At 37.1% G+C, this 15945-nt stretch overlaps 1 protein-coding gene across 2 annotated transcripts in view; it reads right to left on the bottom strand.

The window, feature by feature from the left end:
- Positions 1-15945, bottom strand: part of LOC110023937 (serine/threonine-protein kinase STY46-like) — a 63834-nt gene that overhangs the window by 18868 nt on the left and 29021 nt on the right. Inside the window, exons 7-9 of one of the 2 annotated variants that reach the window (XM_020723597.1) lie at positions 7885-7935; positions 910-1094; positions 722-829 (exon numbers count right to left, since the gene is read on the bottom strand). In XM_020723597.1, the coding sequence (XP_020579256.1) occupies positions 722-829; positions 910-1094; positions 7885-7935 (344 nt within the window). The remainder of the gene's footprint in view (positions 1-721; positions 830-909; positions 1095-7884; positions 7936-15945) is intronic. The other variant, XM_020723598.1, reaches the window with a different exon arrangement.

Below are 15945 nucleotides of genomic sequence, written 5' to 3' on the forward strand. Positions count from 1 at the left end.
CAATTGATAAATAATACTTACAAGAGCATTTTATGTATTGACAATTCCACAAATTTTATTAAATATTAAGGGACATTTACATACATGCCACACAATTCTTACGTTACATATCTAAAACCTAAACTTTTATATTTACACTCAAATCTTAAACATCACATAAAAATACTACCATCACTATCTTTTTAAAGGCAAAATACACATTTTCATGCATAAATTTCTGACACAAGGTGTTTATAAGAGTATATATCATACTTTGGGTGTTAATATGTAAATACATAAGAATTATGTGGTATGTATGTAAATTTCCCAAGATTTAATCATGCTCTAGTAAATGGCATAGAAAAACACTTATAGTAGAGGAATTTATCAGAGAGTAGTAAAAGGGTGAATAAAGTTTAACATTTAATCAAGCTGTTTGAAGGGTTGAACAATAAGACAACTAAGAACAAAAGGAAACCATTGATTTTTGGGGCATTTACATATATACCATACAATTCTTATGAATTTACATATATAACACCCAAACTTTCATATTTACATGCATAGCACTCATATCTTTAAAATCAAGTCAAAATTAGCACTATCACACATTTTTCATGCCTAGATAAACATCACAGCAAAGTGCTATGCATGTAATTATGAAAGTTTTGGTGTTAGATATGTAAATACATAAGAACTGTGTGGTATATGCATATAAATTTCCCTTGATTATTTAACTAACCTCATGATGTAGACTTCCTGCACAAATTCACGCTGCATCTCTTCACTTAATTTCTCAGGCTTGAGTACCTTGATAGCAACATCCCGACTACAGTATGTTCCCCGAAACCTAAAGAACATATGGTTTTAGCATCAAAAACGATAAATCATATAGAATTGTTATATATATATACCCTGACTACAACTTACAGATCTCCATATGACCCAGATGCCAGTTTGCTCTCAAATTTAAGCATCCTGAAATCAATTTCCCACACATCAGTTCCATCAGTTGGTATTTGAACATGATCAGGATGAAAGGATTGAGAGCACCCCCCAACCGAAAATTTTTCTGTTATAGGAGACCGTGGAAGGGGCTGTAAGCAAGCTTGCCTCTGACAAAAACTAAGAATTATTAAAAGCCTATAAATCATGAGCCAATCGCCATGCGGGTAGTCTAATAAAAATCTAAAGAAAAAAAAAATAATAAAATCTATTCCATTAGACAAATATCTATCTTATATTTTTAAGGTTCTCTTGGATGATACAACCTATGGTTATAAATAAGGTTCCTTGAGTCAAATTGGGCCAATTACCTCCACTAATTAATAGATCAAAATCCATGACAACCCATAATAACCCATAATGATATAATCATGGAATTTTGATCGGGTTCATCATCACTCTCCCTACCACTTGCTCTAAATGAAAGGTGGTAAATCACTCTCCGTACCACTTGCTGAGGAAGGGTTGAACTGGCCGGCTCAGCAATGAGCAACCTGGATCGGCCGATCGGTCCAATATGAGGGCTTAGTTTGCCATCGAAAGGGGAGGGGCTTTAGTTTTTGTTCCTGATTTCAGAATTCTTAAAGTCTACTTTTCTCCCTTCTAGGGTTGTATCCAAGGATAGGTGGTTCTCCGGCTATATCCTGCTCCAAATCGATGACTACCTCCACACCTTCGTTTGCCTACAACCTCTCCCTACTCGCCGCCATTCTCCCAGCACCCTTATCCTTCTCTGCGGTTGCTGCCGATCATTCCATCAGCCCCCTTGTTGACACAAACTCCAACAAATCTTTTGCTATCGCTTTCCCTCCCTTTCCCCTAAATCTCTGACGCAAACCCAACTTCTTCTTACCTGAGACTACCGCCAACACCCCAACGACCTCCTTACTGTCATCAGCTCCACCAAATCTCCCTTAAGAGCCTCTACCTCCCAACTTTTCCCTCCACTTGTTGTCCAAACGGTTTTCACCAACTCCATCCTCACCCTAGGGCTCGTTCCTATTTTAGGTTGTTTTCTTATTTCTATTTTGGAAGAACCTTATTGCATTCTCTTTGACTTTTTGGCAATAAGATTCTCGTTCTGCTATTTTTAGGATTACTTCCGTATCATTTGGTATCAAAACCAGCCCCCCGCCACCGCACCCTAAAAAAAAAGTTTCTTTTATATCCTCAACAACCTTTTTCAATACCCAAACCCTAATCATGCCACTAAGGAGGTATATATTGGAACCTACCCAGAACAAAATACAGCGAGAGATTTGTCGGCTTCAACGGAGCTTTGCGGAGATTGACGATGGAACCCATGCAGGGATTACCATCGACCGTGATTTGGAGAGTCGACGGGAGAAAGGGACGAGAATCTGTATCTGTTCCACAGGAAAGATGTCAATGATGAGGAAATAGGCCCCGACGCTTCGAAATAAAGTAACAGAGGAGGACGAGAGAGGAGACCACATAAGGCAAACACAGACATTTCAGCATTAAAGTTGATCTAATGGAGTTTGATGGAAACATAGATCTAGACAACTTTATTAATTGGCCGCAATCTGTTGAGTGAAGCTTCGAGTATAAGGAAGTGTCAGATGATAAACAGGAAAAACAAACAACCATTAAATTGAAGAAGAGCGCTTCCTTGTGATACAAAAGCTTGCAGAGGCATATATAGAGAGAAAGCAATTATAAGATTACCAAGTGGAAAAAATGAGGAAGGAGTTGCAGAGGAAATATCAATCACCTCATCACTGCCAAGATATGTTTCTGAGACTCTGCTATCTGTAGTAGAGAGAAAAATTAGTGGAGTTCAAAGCACAAATTGACCACTTGCAGATGAAATGTGAGTTGGTCGAGCTAGAGAAATACACCATGGTCTGTTACCTTAAGGGCTCGAAGCCTGCTATTAGCAATGCTATGCAATTACAACCATATTGGTCACTAAGAAATGTCCAGACCTTAGCCTTGTAGGTGGAAAGACAGCAGAAATAGAGTAGACAACAAACCTTAGTCAGACAACAGTCTTCATTCAGGCAATCACCTGGAGTTACTGCTACTGCAAGGGTACCCCCCTAGAGGAGTTGGAAAGACAAAACGGGTAAGTTATAAGACATATCTAAGTGGAAATAAGTTGTAAAAGAGTAGCTCACCCAGTACAATGCCCGCAACGAGAAGTTTCAAATGTCGAGACTACAGACACAGCCTCCAGTTGTCCCACGAGCCAAGTTATTTCCTTCACAGAGCAGAGCATCATCGAGGAAGTGGAGGAAGAGGAATCAGAGGAGAATCCAAAGGAAGAACTTTAGCTCCAGAGGAATGAGGGAGAGATTTTAGTCATACGGAAAATCCTGTAGATGGAGACGGAGACGGAGATGGAGAGAGATCGGTCATGGCTGAGGCACTATCTTTCACACTGAATGTACTGTGAGGGGCAAAGTTTGCAGTTTGATTAATGGCCTTGGAAGCTGTAAAAATGTAGTATCCAATGTGCAGATGGAGACGGAGACGGAGATGCAGAGAGATCGGTCATGGCTGAGGCACAATATCTTTCACACTGAATGTACAGTGAGGGGCAAAGTTTGCAGTTTGATTAACGGCCTTGGAAGCTGTAAAAATGTAGTATCCAATGTGATGGTGAAAAACTTGAGGTTGGCTATATAAAAAACATCCTCATTCCTATTCCCTTATATGGATTAAAAAGGGAAATGAGATACCTGTTGATCAACAATGCTTGGATGATTTTTCGATTGGAGATTAGTTACAAGAGCAAGTTTGGTGCGACGTGGTCCCCATGGAAGCGTGTCATATTTTTTCAGGGAGGCCATGATAGTTTGACTGCAAGATCAAACACGACGACTTCAAGAATACATTCATTTAAAAAGAATGGAAAATGCATCGTGCTTTTACCTGTCAAGGATGTGAGAGGCGTAGATGACATAGAGAAGGCAGAAGTCCTGAGAGCGACCTTCATGCAGTTGGTTCGGAATGCTCCAGTGGCAATGGCATTGGTCCTACTAAAGGTAACTGAAGAGGAGAGTGAGATCCAACACCTATACAACCACTGCTATGTGACTTCCAAGATGTGATGACTAACAGTTTTCTAGAAGGATTGTCGTAACTAAGAGACATTCAACACGCCATAGATCTCATACTTGAATTAGTTTTATCAAACCGACCTGCCTACAGATGAGGTTTGCAGTGTACGAGGAATTATAACAATAGAGGCAGGATCTCATTGTGAGAGGATTGATCAGAGAGAGTAACAATTTATATGTTGTCCCAGCCCTGATGGTACCCAAGAAAGATGGTTCATGGTTGATGTGCATTGAAAATAGGACCATTAACAAGATTACTATCAAGTGCTCATTCCTCATACCTCATCTGGACGATCTCTTGGATCAGCTGTACGGAGCCATTCACTTTTTCAAGATCGAATTATATAGTGGGTACCACTAGATCTGGATGAGACCTTTCTTCCCTCGAGGTGTTTCGATTCGAGGGTGATAATGCAGGATGAGGTCGGAAAATGTGTGGATGCTACTGGTCATATGCTCTTTCATTTGGTCAATTCCCAAGTGGATATGGAGGCGGTTTTACATATTGCAGCCTTGGTGGTGCTATAGATGTTTGAAACCAAAGGTACTGTGGAGGAAGGGAACAACAACAGTGTGATGGATGTTCTTCAACACTCTACGGAGAGATCATTTTGGAAGAAATTTAGTGACCAATGCCCCACAGTGGCTTTCTTAACTAACTTTCGTCAGGTGCTCTTTTCTCTTACTATTAAAACCAACAATGAAACTAGCTGCTCATTCTTGTGCCCAGCCTGCTCTACAAGATAGTTTTGTTTTAAGAGATTTACATGATAGTCATCCCTTGTCTGTGTTTGTTGAAAGAGAGTGATTTTTGTGAGCATATTGTTTAGGTGCTCTTTTTGTATATTTGTAACTTTCTTTTGATATTTTAATGCAATATGCACACCTCACAGATCCAGATGAGCCAAGGGACGAGTGGAATACCGCTTTCAAGACCCAAGATGAACTATACAAGTGGACATTGAAGCATTTTGGATTGTATAATATGCCCAGTATAATCATGAGGTTGAAGAATCGATGCTCCAGGCCAACATTGAAAAATTTGTGGTGATGTACTTCGATAATAAAGTTTGAGTTGTTGCGAGCAGAAAAGCAATATGCCCAACCAAAGAAGCACCACTTTATCACAACCAATGTATGATTTTTAGTTATATCGTGTCTAGTGCAAGCATTCAAATGGATCCTACAAAGATCGAGGCTATTAGTTAAGCCGCACCGTAGTCTTTCACCTAGCTTAGACAATTTTTAAGACTAGCGTCTTTACAAGACATTCATCAGGAGCTTCAGTAACATCACTCCCCTGAAAGAGCTTTTGAAAGAAGAGAAATTCCAATGGACAGATGCAGCTCAGAACAGTTTAGACACACTGAAGGAGAAGGTGACTCGGGCATTAGTTTTGGCATTATCAGATTTCAATCAGTTGTTCGAGGTAGAGTGTGATGCATCGAACGTGGGGATAAGAGTTGTGCCGAGCTAAGGAGGTCACCCCATAGTCTTTTTCAATGAGAAGTTGAATGAGTCTAGGAAGAAATATTCAACGTACGATAAGGATTTCTATGTTATTGTGAGAGCTCTTGAGCACTGAAGTCACTACCTACTGACGAGCGAGTTCACTTTATTCATGGACCATGAAGCCTTGAGATTCTTGAACAACCAAATTAAATTGAAGAGCTGACACACGCCTTGAGTAGAGTTCCTAGCATCATTTCAGTTTGTGTTTAAGCACAAAGCGGGGAGCCAAACCGTGTAGTAGATACACCGAGCTGTCGTCACTTACTGATCACTTTGATGCATACTTGAGTTGTGAGCTTTGAGGTGGTGAAGGAACTGTATGAGACTGACGGGGATTTTGGGAAAATCTACAAGCAGCGTCAGAAGAAGCCTACCGAGCAATGTTACAGAACTGATGGTTACATGTTCTATTTGATTAAGTTGTGTATTCCTAGACGTTTGTTGAGGGAGTCCATTGTTTAGAAAAGCCGCAGTGGAAGACTTGCACAATATTTTGGTAGGGATGAGACTCTCTCACTTGTGAGAGTACTTTTTTGGCCCTTACTGACGAGAGATGTGGAGCAACACATCAGACAATGTCAGATTTGTCGCATGGTCAAAACAAGGGGATAGCGTGCAGAACTATACACTTCATTACCAATACAGAGGCACCATGAGTTGATGTTAGCATGAACTTTGTGGTGGGCCTCCCGAGAACGCAACGAAACAAGGATTTTGTTATGGTTGTTGTGGATCGATTCTCGAAAATAGCACAAGGTGTGCATCTATGCGCAAGAGTTGAGTGATGATACAATTACAGACACATAAGGGAGCATAACAATTGTAGTATGGTGATCGGCGAGAATGATGGCAAGGGGTTGTGCATGTGTCATGAATAAAAAGAAACAAAGGTGCAGGCGATAGGAGGGGATTAGGGATGGAAACAAGCGAAACAAGACTAATGTCTTTGTGCAACGACAAGAAGAGCAAGGTGCGGGAAGCAAGATCATGAGAACGAGTGGGGGAAGTGGTTTTGTGGAGCAGTAAAGAACAAGGTAGCAACAGTTGGTCGGGGTAGCACAAAGTACAAGCAGCGGAAGCATCAAGCGAGGTGAGCATATGGGGTATCCTTTGGGTAGGAGTGCATGGAATGCAAAAGATGTAGAAAACCAAAATTAAAATCAAGACAAATGTATGATAACACTACGGATAATGGAAAGCAAACGGTACATACGATAGACTAGGCGAGTAACACTAAAGATAGCAGAAAATATAATTTATTGGAATGTAAGAAAAGGAGTGAAATATGTACTAGCAAATTAAGAAGATAGATTAATTGTAAAAATAGATAGGAAGGAAGGAGAATCGGCACCATGATTAGAGTTGTAAAATAAGGTGTAAATTAAAGATAATCACAGTCAACAGGTATGAACAAAGAAAAAGGAATCCGCAAGTCAAATTAACCTGCTTGAGAAGAGGTAAAAGACAATAATGAAAGATAATTTACTCCTTATCAGAGCTCTATGCCCCTTTCATGCAGAAAAGCTTGTGTAGGTTCAAATAGGAACCAGACTTTAACCAACCGGCTTCAGGAGATTTGAGTTGAAGGAATACGAGATCAGGGTAAAAATCCAATGCAAAATGATTAATTTATTCCCATTTAAAAAAAAAACAAAAATGCAACATGTTACAATTCAAAAAGACACTAAAAACACTTCAAATTTACTTTTTTAATCATAAATAACAATTAACACAAGAAAAGCTGAAGTAGAACACACCCATATTTTTTTACGTGAAGCTTACTTGGACATGAATTTGCAGTAGTTAAGGTACGTTATCCAACAAAGATCAGGGTGAGGAGTTTCAAAGCAAACCCAATCCTAATTCTGTTTATATTCCCAACAAATCAATATAGGAATTGTTAGAAGAAATCAACAACTGTAAAAATTCAAAGACAAACTTGTTCCAAAAAATAAAAGAAACTCTGCATATAAAATAGAAATAAAAAAAAAAACACGCCATAATAGGAATTGAATTTAAAATATATACAGCACGAACAACATTTTCCTCTGCAATGTCTTTCCCATAATCAAAACTAACAAAATTACTTGCACCAGAAAATAAGAAAAAAGTTACAACAGAAAAGATAAGAAAATGCAGCAAAGAAAATAAATATGTTTTTTTTCCCATCCACTACAAAAGCATTAATGCAACAAAATTAAGGATGAAAATGCTACGACTTTCCAAATGGACATTTCAGTATCTTTTTCTGAATGCAAGGATACATTCCAGCTTAGAAATTCATCAATTTGAATAAGATTACCTCCATATTTTGAATTTCCCTCTGCAATGCAGTCTTAAGTTGCTCAGTTTCCTGAATTCACATTAAAAAAAAAAAAAAGGTAAAACGCCCATTGAGAATTCAGAAACTAACAATATCAATTTATCCTAAAACTCAATGGTTCACAACAATAAATTGCTTCTCTTTCCAGCAAGCAAAAAAAAAAAACAAGTCTTTCAGTTATGAAGAACTTAAAGATCTACCACACAATTCTAATGTATTTACATATCAAACACCAAAATTTTGATATTTACGCTTGTAACACTTTGGTGTCATAATGAAAAAGTGCGTCTCACTTATAAAAAGACAGTAATTATGGTATTTTTTATGTTAGGTTAAATATTTGAGTGGTGTGCATGTAAATATCATTGTATATGTGTTTAATATGTAAATATATGAGAATTGTGTGGTATGTATGTAAATGCCCCAAATATTTACCTATCTATCTATCTTTTTTTTTTTTTTGAAAGCCCAAAAAGGCTAATATATTAACTAGAAAGAAAGATACAAATACAATGTGTTGGAGGACCCAAACATGACACCCTGCCCACACCAAAACCAAAAGGAGTTCCAAAATTAGAAAATACTGAAAATTACATAAGAGACAAAGAAAAACCCTAAAAATGTTGAAGTACATAGTATCAGGTGGCTAGAGAGCAACCCAATTTAGTTTTGTCTCTGCCTCTGGTTCTAGGAAAAGAGTAAGCTAATAAGTTGGTAAGATGATTGTCATTGCCAGTAGTAACCAATGTATCATCCAATATGTTCCCGAACTGGAGTCGGCCTCCATTTGTTTTCTTCCTCCTAGAATAGACCTGTCATTCCTCTTCTGAAGATTTAGTATGTGTTGGAGATGTGCAGATTGTTAAACATTAAAAGTAACTACATATTATACCGGATGCTCTGTTATTGGATCAAATGAGCACTCTCGCGTGTCTTGACATGTAAGTGAGTCTTCTTCAACAACAGTGGGTGGTATAAGCACAACTGGATCTGTAGCTGTAGTACGTTGTTCTTCCTCAGGAACTGTGGTGTTGTGAAGAGGATTGGGTTGCATTTTTTCAACAGGGATAATAGGTGGTTGTTCTTTAGTGATATTCGGCCTTAGATGATGATGCAAACGATAACAAATTGTAGAGTTGTAGCCAAACATACTACAATGAGAGCAATAAGGATGATGTGATTCCATTTCAACCTTTTGCACATACTCGTTGTCAATAGTATCAATTCGTATCTCATCTGGAGCTGATTGAGTGATATCACTCTCAACTAACACACAAGCCACAGAGGGTCTAGTGACAGCAAGCATAGGATTATCCACCTTGAGAGACTTATCGTAAGCAGTTGCTAAAGAGTAGAGGATTTCAATGTTGAACAGATGTAATCTTAACCCCAGAAACTTTATCCAAACAGGAATGATAGGGGACACCGCTTTTGGATCAAAATCGACAGTCCACTTCAGAGATTTCATAAAACGATTATCAAACTTGATAGTTTTTCGAGAGAAAATGCGAGTGTAATCAACATCATGAGATAGTTGAATAAGTATGTCTACCATCAAGTAAGTCAATGTTCCAACTGCCCAATAATTTCATGGCATCAAACTCCTTCCTAATGATCTCCAGTTTTTGGTTACTATAAAGGAATTTCCCAAGTTTTTTAATAAAAGTGTGATCACCTCTACCTTTAAGAGCCTCGTGAAAAAATTCTGGAACATTGCAGGACTTACCGATAGCAAAACCAGACATTGAATCTGGAGGAGGAGAACTAGCAGGAAGGGCAAGTCGCTGGCAAGAGCATTTGCATAGGAACGGAGCATCGAGGCCATCTCCCTCACCAGATGGTCATGGTCAGGACAGAAATAGTCTGGCGGGCCGCAAAGATGCGAACAGGATACGAGAAGAAATCGTCTGTCGGGCAGGAACAGCCGCGTCCTTCTGCGAACAAGAACGTCTGTCGGGCAGACGAATGCGAGCAGAGAGGCGCATCGTCGTTTAGGAGATGACGTGCGAATAGTTTGTCGTCTTCAGGCACCTGCAAGATGGCGAGCAGAAGACACAACTTGACGAAACAGTCGAAGACGGATTAGATTGGTGTGCGCAGCTCGACGAGACAGTCGAAGATGATGGAAGACGAAATGGAGCGAACTCTTCGAGCGTGAGATTACCGTGGCAGAGGCTAGGGTTCGCCATGTATTCAGTTTTAATTCTACTCAAATGAAGGCCTATAGTAGACCTTTATAGTTCAAGTTTTTCTTGGATTTTTACTCTCGTCTTATCCACGAGAAGGATATCATCAGCAAAAAACATACACCAAGGTAAATCCTCCTGTAAATGTCTAGTAAGACCATCCTTAACTAAAGCAAAAATATACGGGCTTAAAGTCGATTCCTGATGTAATCCAATAGAAATGATGTAATTTAACAGAAATAGTAAAATACTTGGTCAATCCTCCATCAATTCAAACACAAGTAACACCTCTAGTATACATATCTTTGATGACTTGAATATAATTCATATCAGCACCTTTCTTCTCAAGAACTCTCTAAAGGATATCTCTTTGAACCTTATCGTAAGCTTTTTAATTAAATGTAAATCCTCCTTATTATCTCTGAACTTCTCCATCAAACCTCCCAATAAATGTATAGCTTCAATGGTAGACCTACGCGACATAAATCCAAATTGATTATGAGAAATTTTTATAATACGTCTTAACATATGTTCAATTACTCTCTCCTATAATTTTAAAGTATGACACATTAAATAAATTCCTTTATAATTTGCATACTCTTGTGCATCTCCTTTATTCTTAAAAATGGGGATCAAAATACTCTTCCTCCACTCCTCAAGCAAGTTTTTAGTTTTTAAAATAATATTAAAGAGTTTAATGTCAATTATTTTTATTTATAGAAATTTTTCTTTTGATTATTTAAATACATCTTTTGCTACTTGTTTAATGGTGTTTGTTAACATCCCAAAATTTGAAAATTTGAATTTTACTCAAAAATAATAATTTTATTTCTGTTTTTTAGATTCCCCCATATAATTCTATGATGAAGTGTCCTAGTATTATTTATTTTACAAATCTTCATCTTAAAATCTAGAACTAATAATCGATGTAGGGTACTTAAATTCTCACTTGAAATGACTATACAATCTTTACAATCTCGACGATCTCTTCTTCTCATAAGAAAACAATCAATTTGTGTTTTATTAAATCCATTCTTATAAGTAATAAGGTGCTCATCTTTTTTCTTGAATAATTATTAGTAATAATAAATCATACAACAACAACAAACAACAACTCTTCATTAGACACTCCAAAACCGTAGCCACCATAAATATTTCTGAAATCTTCTATTACTCTACTGACATGTCCATTTAAATCTCCTCTAATAAAAATTCTTTCTTCAAGAGGTATCATTTCTATTAAATCTTCTAAGTCATTCCAGAATTTATTTTTAGACTCTATATCCATACCTACTTGAGGAGCATAAACACTTATAATATTAAAAATCTTAGTATAAAAAATAATCTTAAGGGCTATTATTCTATCTCCAACTCTATTATTTTTTACAACATTATCTTTCAAACTCTTATCTATAATTACACCTACATCAATTCTAGTGCGACTTTTCACATAATACCAAAGTTTAAAACCTAAGTTATCAATCTCCTAAGTCTTTTCTTCAACCCATAAGATATTAATCTTTCTATATATCATAATATAAATTAATTACATTAATTTACCATTGAGAGTACCTATATTTCAAAACCTTATCATAATTCAAAATCTTATCATAATATTAGTTTCATTAGTTACATCAACTAACTTCTTTACTCGCATCGGTTCGTAACGTGTGAATCCTTACTTATTTGAAACTATACCTGGGCGCCGGTGTAGATACCCTTATTTGAAACTATACCTGGGCGCCGGTGTAGATACTTTTCACTATATTCAGGCAATATAGCGCGCCGCTTCCAGGGGACGCCTCAGTACTTACAAAATATTCAAAAGGATTCATGTTATGGTTTTATTTCGATAAGTTTTACGCTGGTTGTCGATTACCTAATGCAACCTTCTACTTTTCACATCCGAACTTGGGACCAGCAATGACAGTGTTACAAAAAAACTTCTAATAACCAATCATAGCCTACAAATGCCTTATTTAACATATATAAATAACACCAATAAATGAAATCGCCCCTATTCTAGGAATTCATGTATATCCTTAACAATTTCACATTTAATTTATCATAGCTCATTTTGAGGCATCCTACTCTTTGAGGTAACAAGGTAGCTAGCTTAAGAGAAAGAAGTGATCATTAACATCTTCAAATGACCAAACCAGCCAACACATGATCAAAACAACAATCGAAACATGAAGCTCTATAAGAAAAATGGCTCAAAAAGTTAAAATTGAACTAATAATTCGCACAACAACATCTACGAAGGGCAGAAACAAGACCACACCCTATCTGTGAAGCCGACGAAGATATCCTCTCGAATTCATTCACATTCCTGCACACAAGTCTCTCGATGATCATGCAAAGCCACTCTATCATTTATTTTGTATGAGAATAAACGATAACATCAAGCATTTTCAATCACAAGGTCCCAAATCAGGGATTAAACAAACGTCAAAATTTTCATTTATTAAAAAAGTCATGAAATTCTTTTAACAAATAAGGGAAAAAAACAAATCAAGCCTATCAAAAATAAGAGTTGATTAGTGGTGGAATGGCCTTCTCTCTATCCTTAAGCACTCAACATTCGTCCAAACTCTCTCAAGGAGCACAACCCATCCTTCTCACTTGGTCTATGATTCTCTCCATCGCTGACAAGTTCTTTAGGGCATCCTTGAGCAACATTGGTGCACAGTTTTCCTTGATTTCAAAGATCTTGGCATCTAATAATTCCTCTGGTAAGGGATACCCAACTCGATAAGGTATAAATCACCATGTCAAGCGTCAAGTTTGTAGCTTTTTCCAATGATTAAGATATTTTTATGGACTTAACTGTATCTTTAATAATACTCAGCTTATGCTTATGCTCATTCGAGGATCTCTTCAAGTCATATATCTTGTTAATGAACTTACCCACCTTGTTGCTCGGCGTAGACACCTCCAAAGTTGTTAAAATTGGGTCGAACACTGAACTACAAACAAAAGTTTTGGGTTTAACTGTTCAGCCAAAATTAAATCAAAGAATGAATCAAATGACATAATAGATATTTAAATTATATTAACATAACTGAAGAATGAATTGACATAATAGATATTTAAATTATATTAACATAACTAAATAATGTAATAATGATAATAACGATATTTTTATCAATTCAAGATACATTGTTCTAATTTAGTAAATTTTACTCCTAACAAAATTTAAATATTTTTATCTAGTCGTAATATAAATATTTTATTTTTAGTAATCCAATAAAGATCAAAAAATTAAAAATTGATCGATATTAGAACTGGCTAATTCATCAAACATTGAATTGGTCACATAGGTCGTAGATGTTAGTCGTGATGATGCTTATAGGTCACCAAGGTTGGAGTCGCACGCTGCATAAGCTGTAGATCATGTAGATCGTAGTTGGTCACGTAGGCAATGAGGATGAGTTGTGATAACGTACATAGGCCATAAAGACCAAAATTGGGAACTGCATGAGCTAGGAACCATGTAAGACATTGTTGGTCACATATGTCATAATGATGAGCTGTGATAATGTTCGTAGGCCAATGAGGTCGGAGTCGAGAGCTGCAAAAGTTGTGAACCATGTATGTCGTAGTCAATCACGTTGAATTATTTTAATAATTCCAAATGTTTCACATTTTAAATTATTTTACAAGTTCAAATAGTCCAAAATTTCGAGTCATCTCAAAATTTCAGCAATCTCCCGACATATCCCCCAATTAGGTGGCCTTGGAGAGAATGTTTGTGTTCCCAGTTGTCTTAAAAGATGGATTGGTTAGTGTCGTGAGACACTGTTGCTAGAAAACAACTTTTCAGATGGCTTAAAGAGAACATCGATGGTGTCGTTCTCTTCTCCGGGGCAGCTAGCATGGGAGGCATTATTTGCAATGAGAAAGGAGATGGGCCCATTGCTACCGGACACTACTTTCACCATTGGGATAATGCCCAAGTTGAGGTCCAAGCTATCAATCCTCGCCAGAACATTTACCAATCATGGATGCATGCGTGGAAGGGTATCATCATCGAAGGCGATAATGTCAATATTATGTAGTTTCTGAGATCTACTATGAAGCGGGACATTTGGAGGCATAGACCACTTGATGCACTGGATTTTGCTTTCCTCCTGAACTTTAAACAAATTCTATTTTGTTATACACCAGGAGATTGTAATAAGGTCGCTCATTTTTGCGCCAGGCGCGCCCTTAACATTTTTTTTTTTATTTTTTGATGCACGTAGATGATGATTGGGAACTTAGTACTATACTTATAGATGACAGGTCTCTTTTTTGTACACTATCAATGTATACATGCATATTTCTTGCACATTTTTTATATATTAATGCACATGCATATTTTCACGGAAAATAAGTCTTCCAACCCACTGATTTTTAAAGACACGTCGGGCCTTCAATTAATTTGCAAAAAGCTAAACACAAGCACACATTTTCCCAAACTGATACTAAATTTCCCTGAAAAGGTACTCAAGTTTACCAAAACTTGAGTAATTAAATTTCCTTATTTTAAAAATAAATCTTAAAATGAGTACTCAAATTTTCCCTGAACGGTATTTAATTCCTTGGACAAGTACTCAAGTTTCCTCGAATGTGCATTTTAAAACTCTCTTGCTTTTTATTATTTTCTTTCCAAATGAGTACACAAATTTCCTTGAACGGTACTTAAATTCTTCAAACAAGTACTCAAATTTCCTCATACAGGTAAAATTTTCTCGAATGAGTATAAAAGAAAATCACTTCTTTTTCGAGCAAGCAACGGCGACGGTGGCAAAATGCAAAACAAAAAATACAACTCTCTTTCTCTCTTTTTTTGTCATTTATAAATATCTCCCCCTCCAACATACATATCAGACAGGTTTCTCTACTGGTTTTGTGCATGAAGAGTTGCTACAGATTCGAACAGATAGAAATAAGATGGGTTTCTCTGCCGTGCAAAACAAGTGAAAGGGGGTTCGGTCGAGGCCAGCAATCAAGGAAAAAGAAAGCTTCAAAGTCTCGTGTAAAGAGAGAGCGGGAGAGAGAATGATATGGGTTTCTGTCTAGTGGATTTCCAGGTTCTTGTCACATGTGAAATAGAGCAATAAGAATGAGATGGGTTTCAGTTTGCAGTAGGAGCGGAAAAAGGGACATGGAGGTAGAACAAGCCGGGCATTGTAGCATGAGGCGTAAGTGAGAAGTGGGCAAACAGTTTCGGTGCAGGGGGCCTGAGTTGATGAACATAGGGAGAGCGGTAGCAAAAGAGGCAAAAGAACGTGCGAAGGAGATCGAGTGAGGAGCAAGAGGAAGATTGCGAGAGTTCGTGCGGTTCAAATATAAAATAGAGCAAGGGGGAAAGAGCATGAGTTTTGTGGTTTCTAGAAGTAATAGAAGAAGAGTGGGGCTAATTTAAATTGCGATTTTAAAAGGGGGCCAAGAGAAGCATGAAGGAATAGGTTCGTAAAATTGCATGTGGAACATTTCTATTTTTTTACTTAACATTAATTATATTTAATTAAACTTAATTAGCAAGATTAATAATCTTTAATAAATTTTTAATGACAACATAAATATTATCAAAAATAGCACTTGAAGTACAACCAAGTAATTGTGATGTTATGTGGAAATCCAAGAGGACCTAAGGGTGACCAAGAAAAATTGTGGACTTACCAACAGAAATTCTCCTTGAGGGAGTTACCAAGAAACAATAATCAAAAGACATTCCTGAGAGTAATGTATAGTGAAGGTTAATTAGTATTAACACGTATGAAAAAGAAAAAATTCTCCTTGAGGGAGTTACCAAGAAACAATATTCAAAAGACATTCCTGAGAGTAATGTATACTGAAGGTTAAT

This window comes from Phalaenopsis equestris, unplaced genomic scaffold (assembly GCF_001263595.1).
Source record: "Phalaenopsis equestris unplaced genomic scaffold, ASM126359v1 Scaffold000237, whole genome shotgun sequence".
NCBI lineage: Eukaryota > Viridiplantae > Streptophyta > Magnoliopsida > Asparagales > Orchidaceae > Phalaenopsis > Phalaenopsis equestris.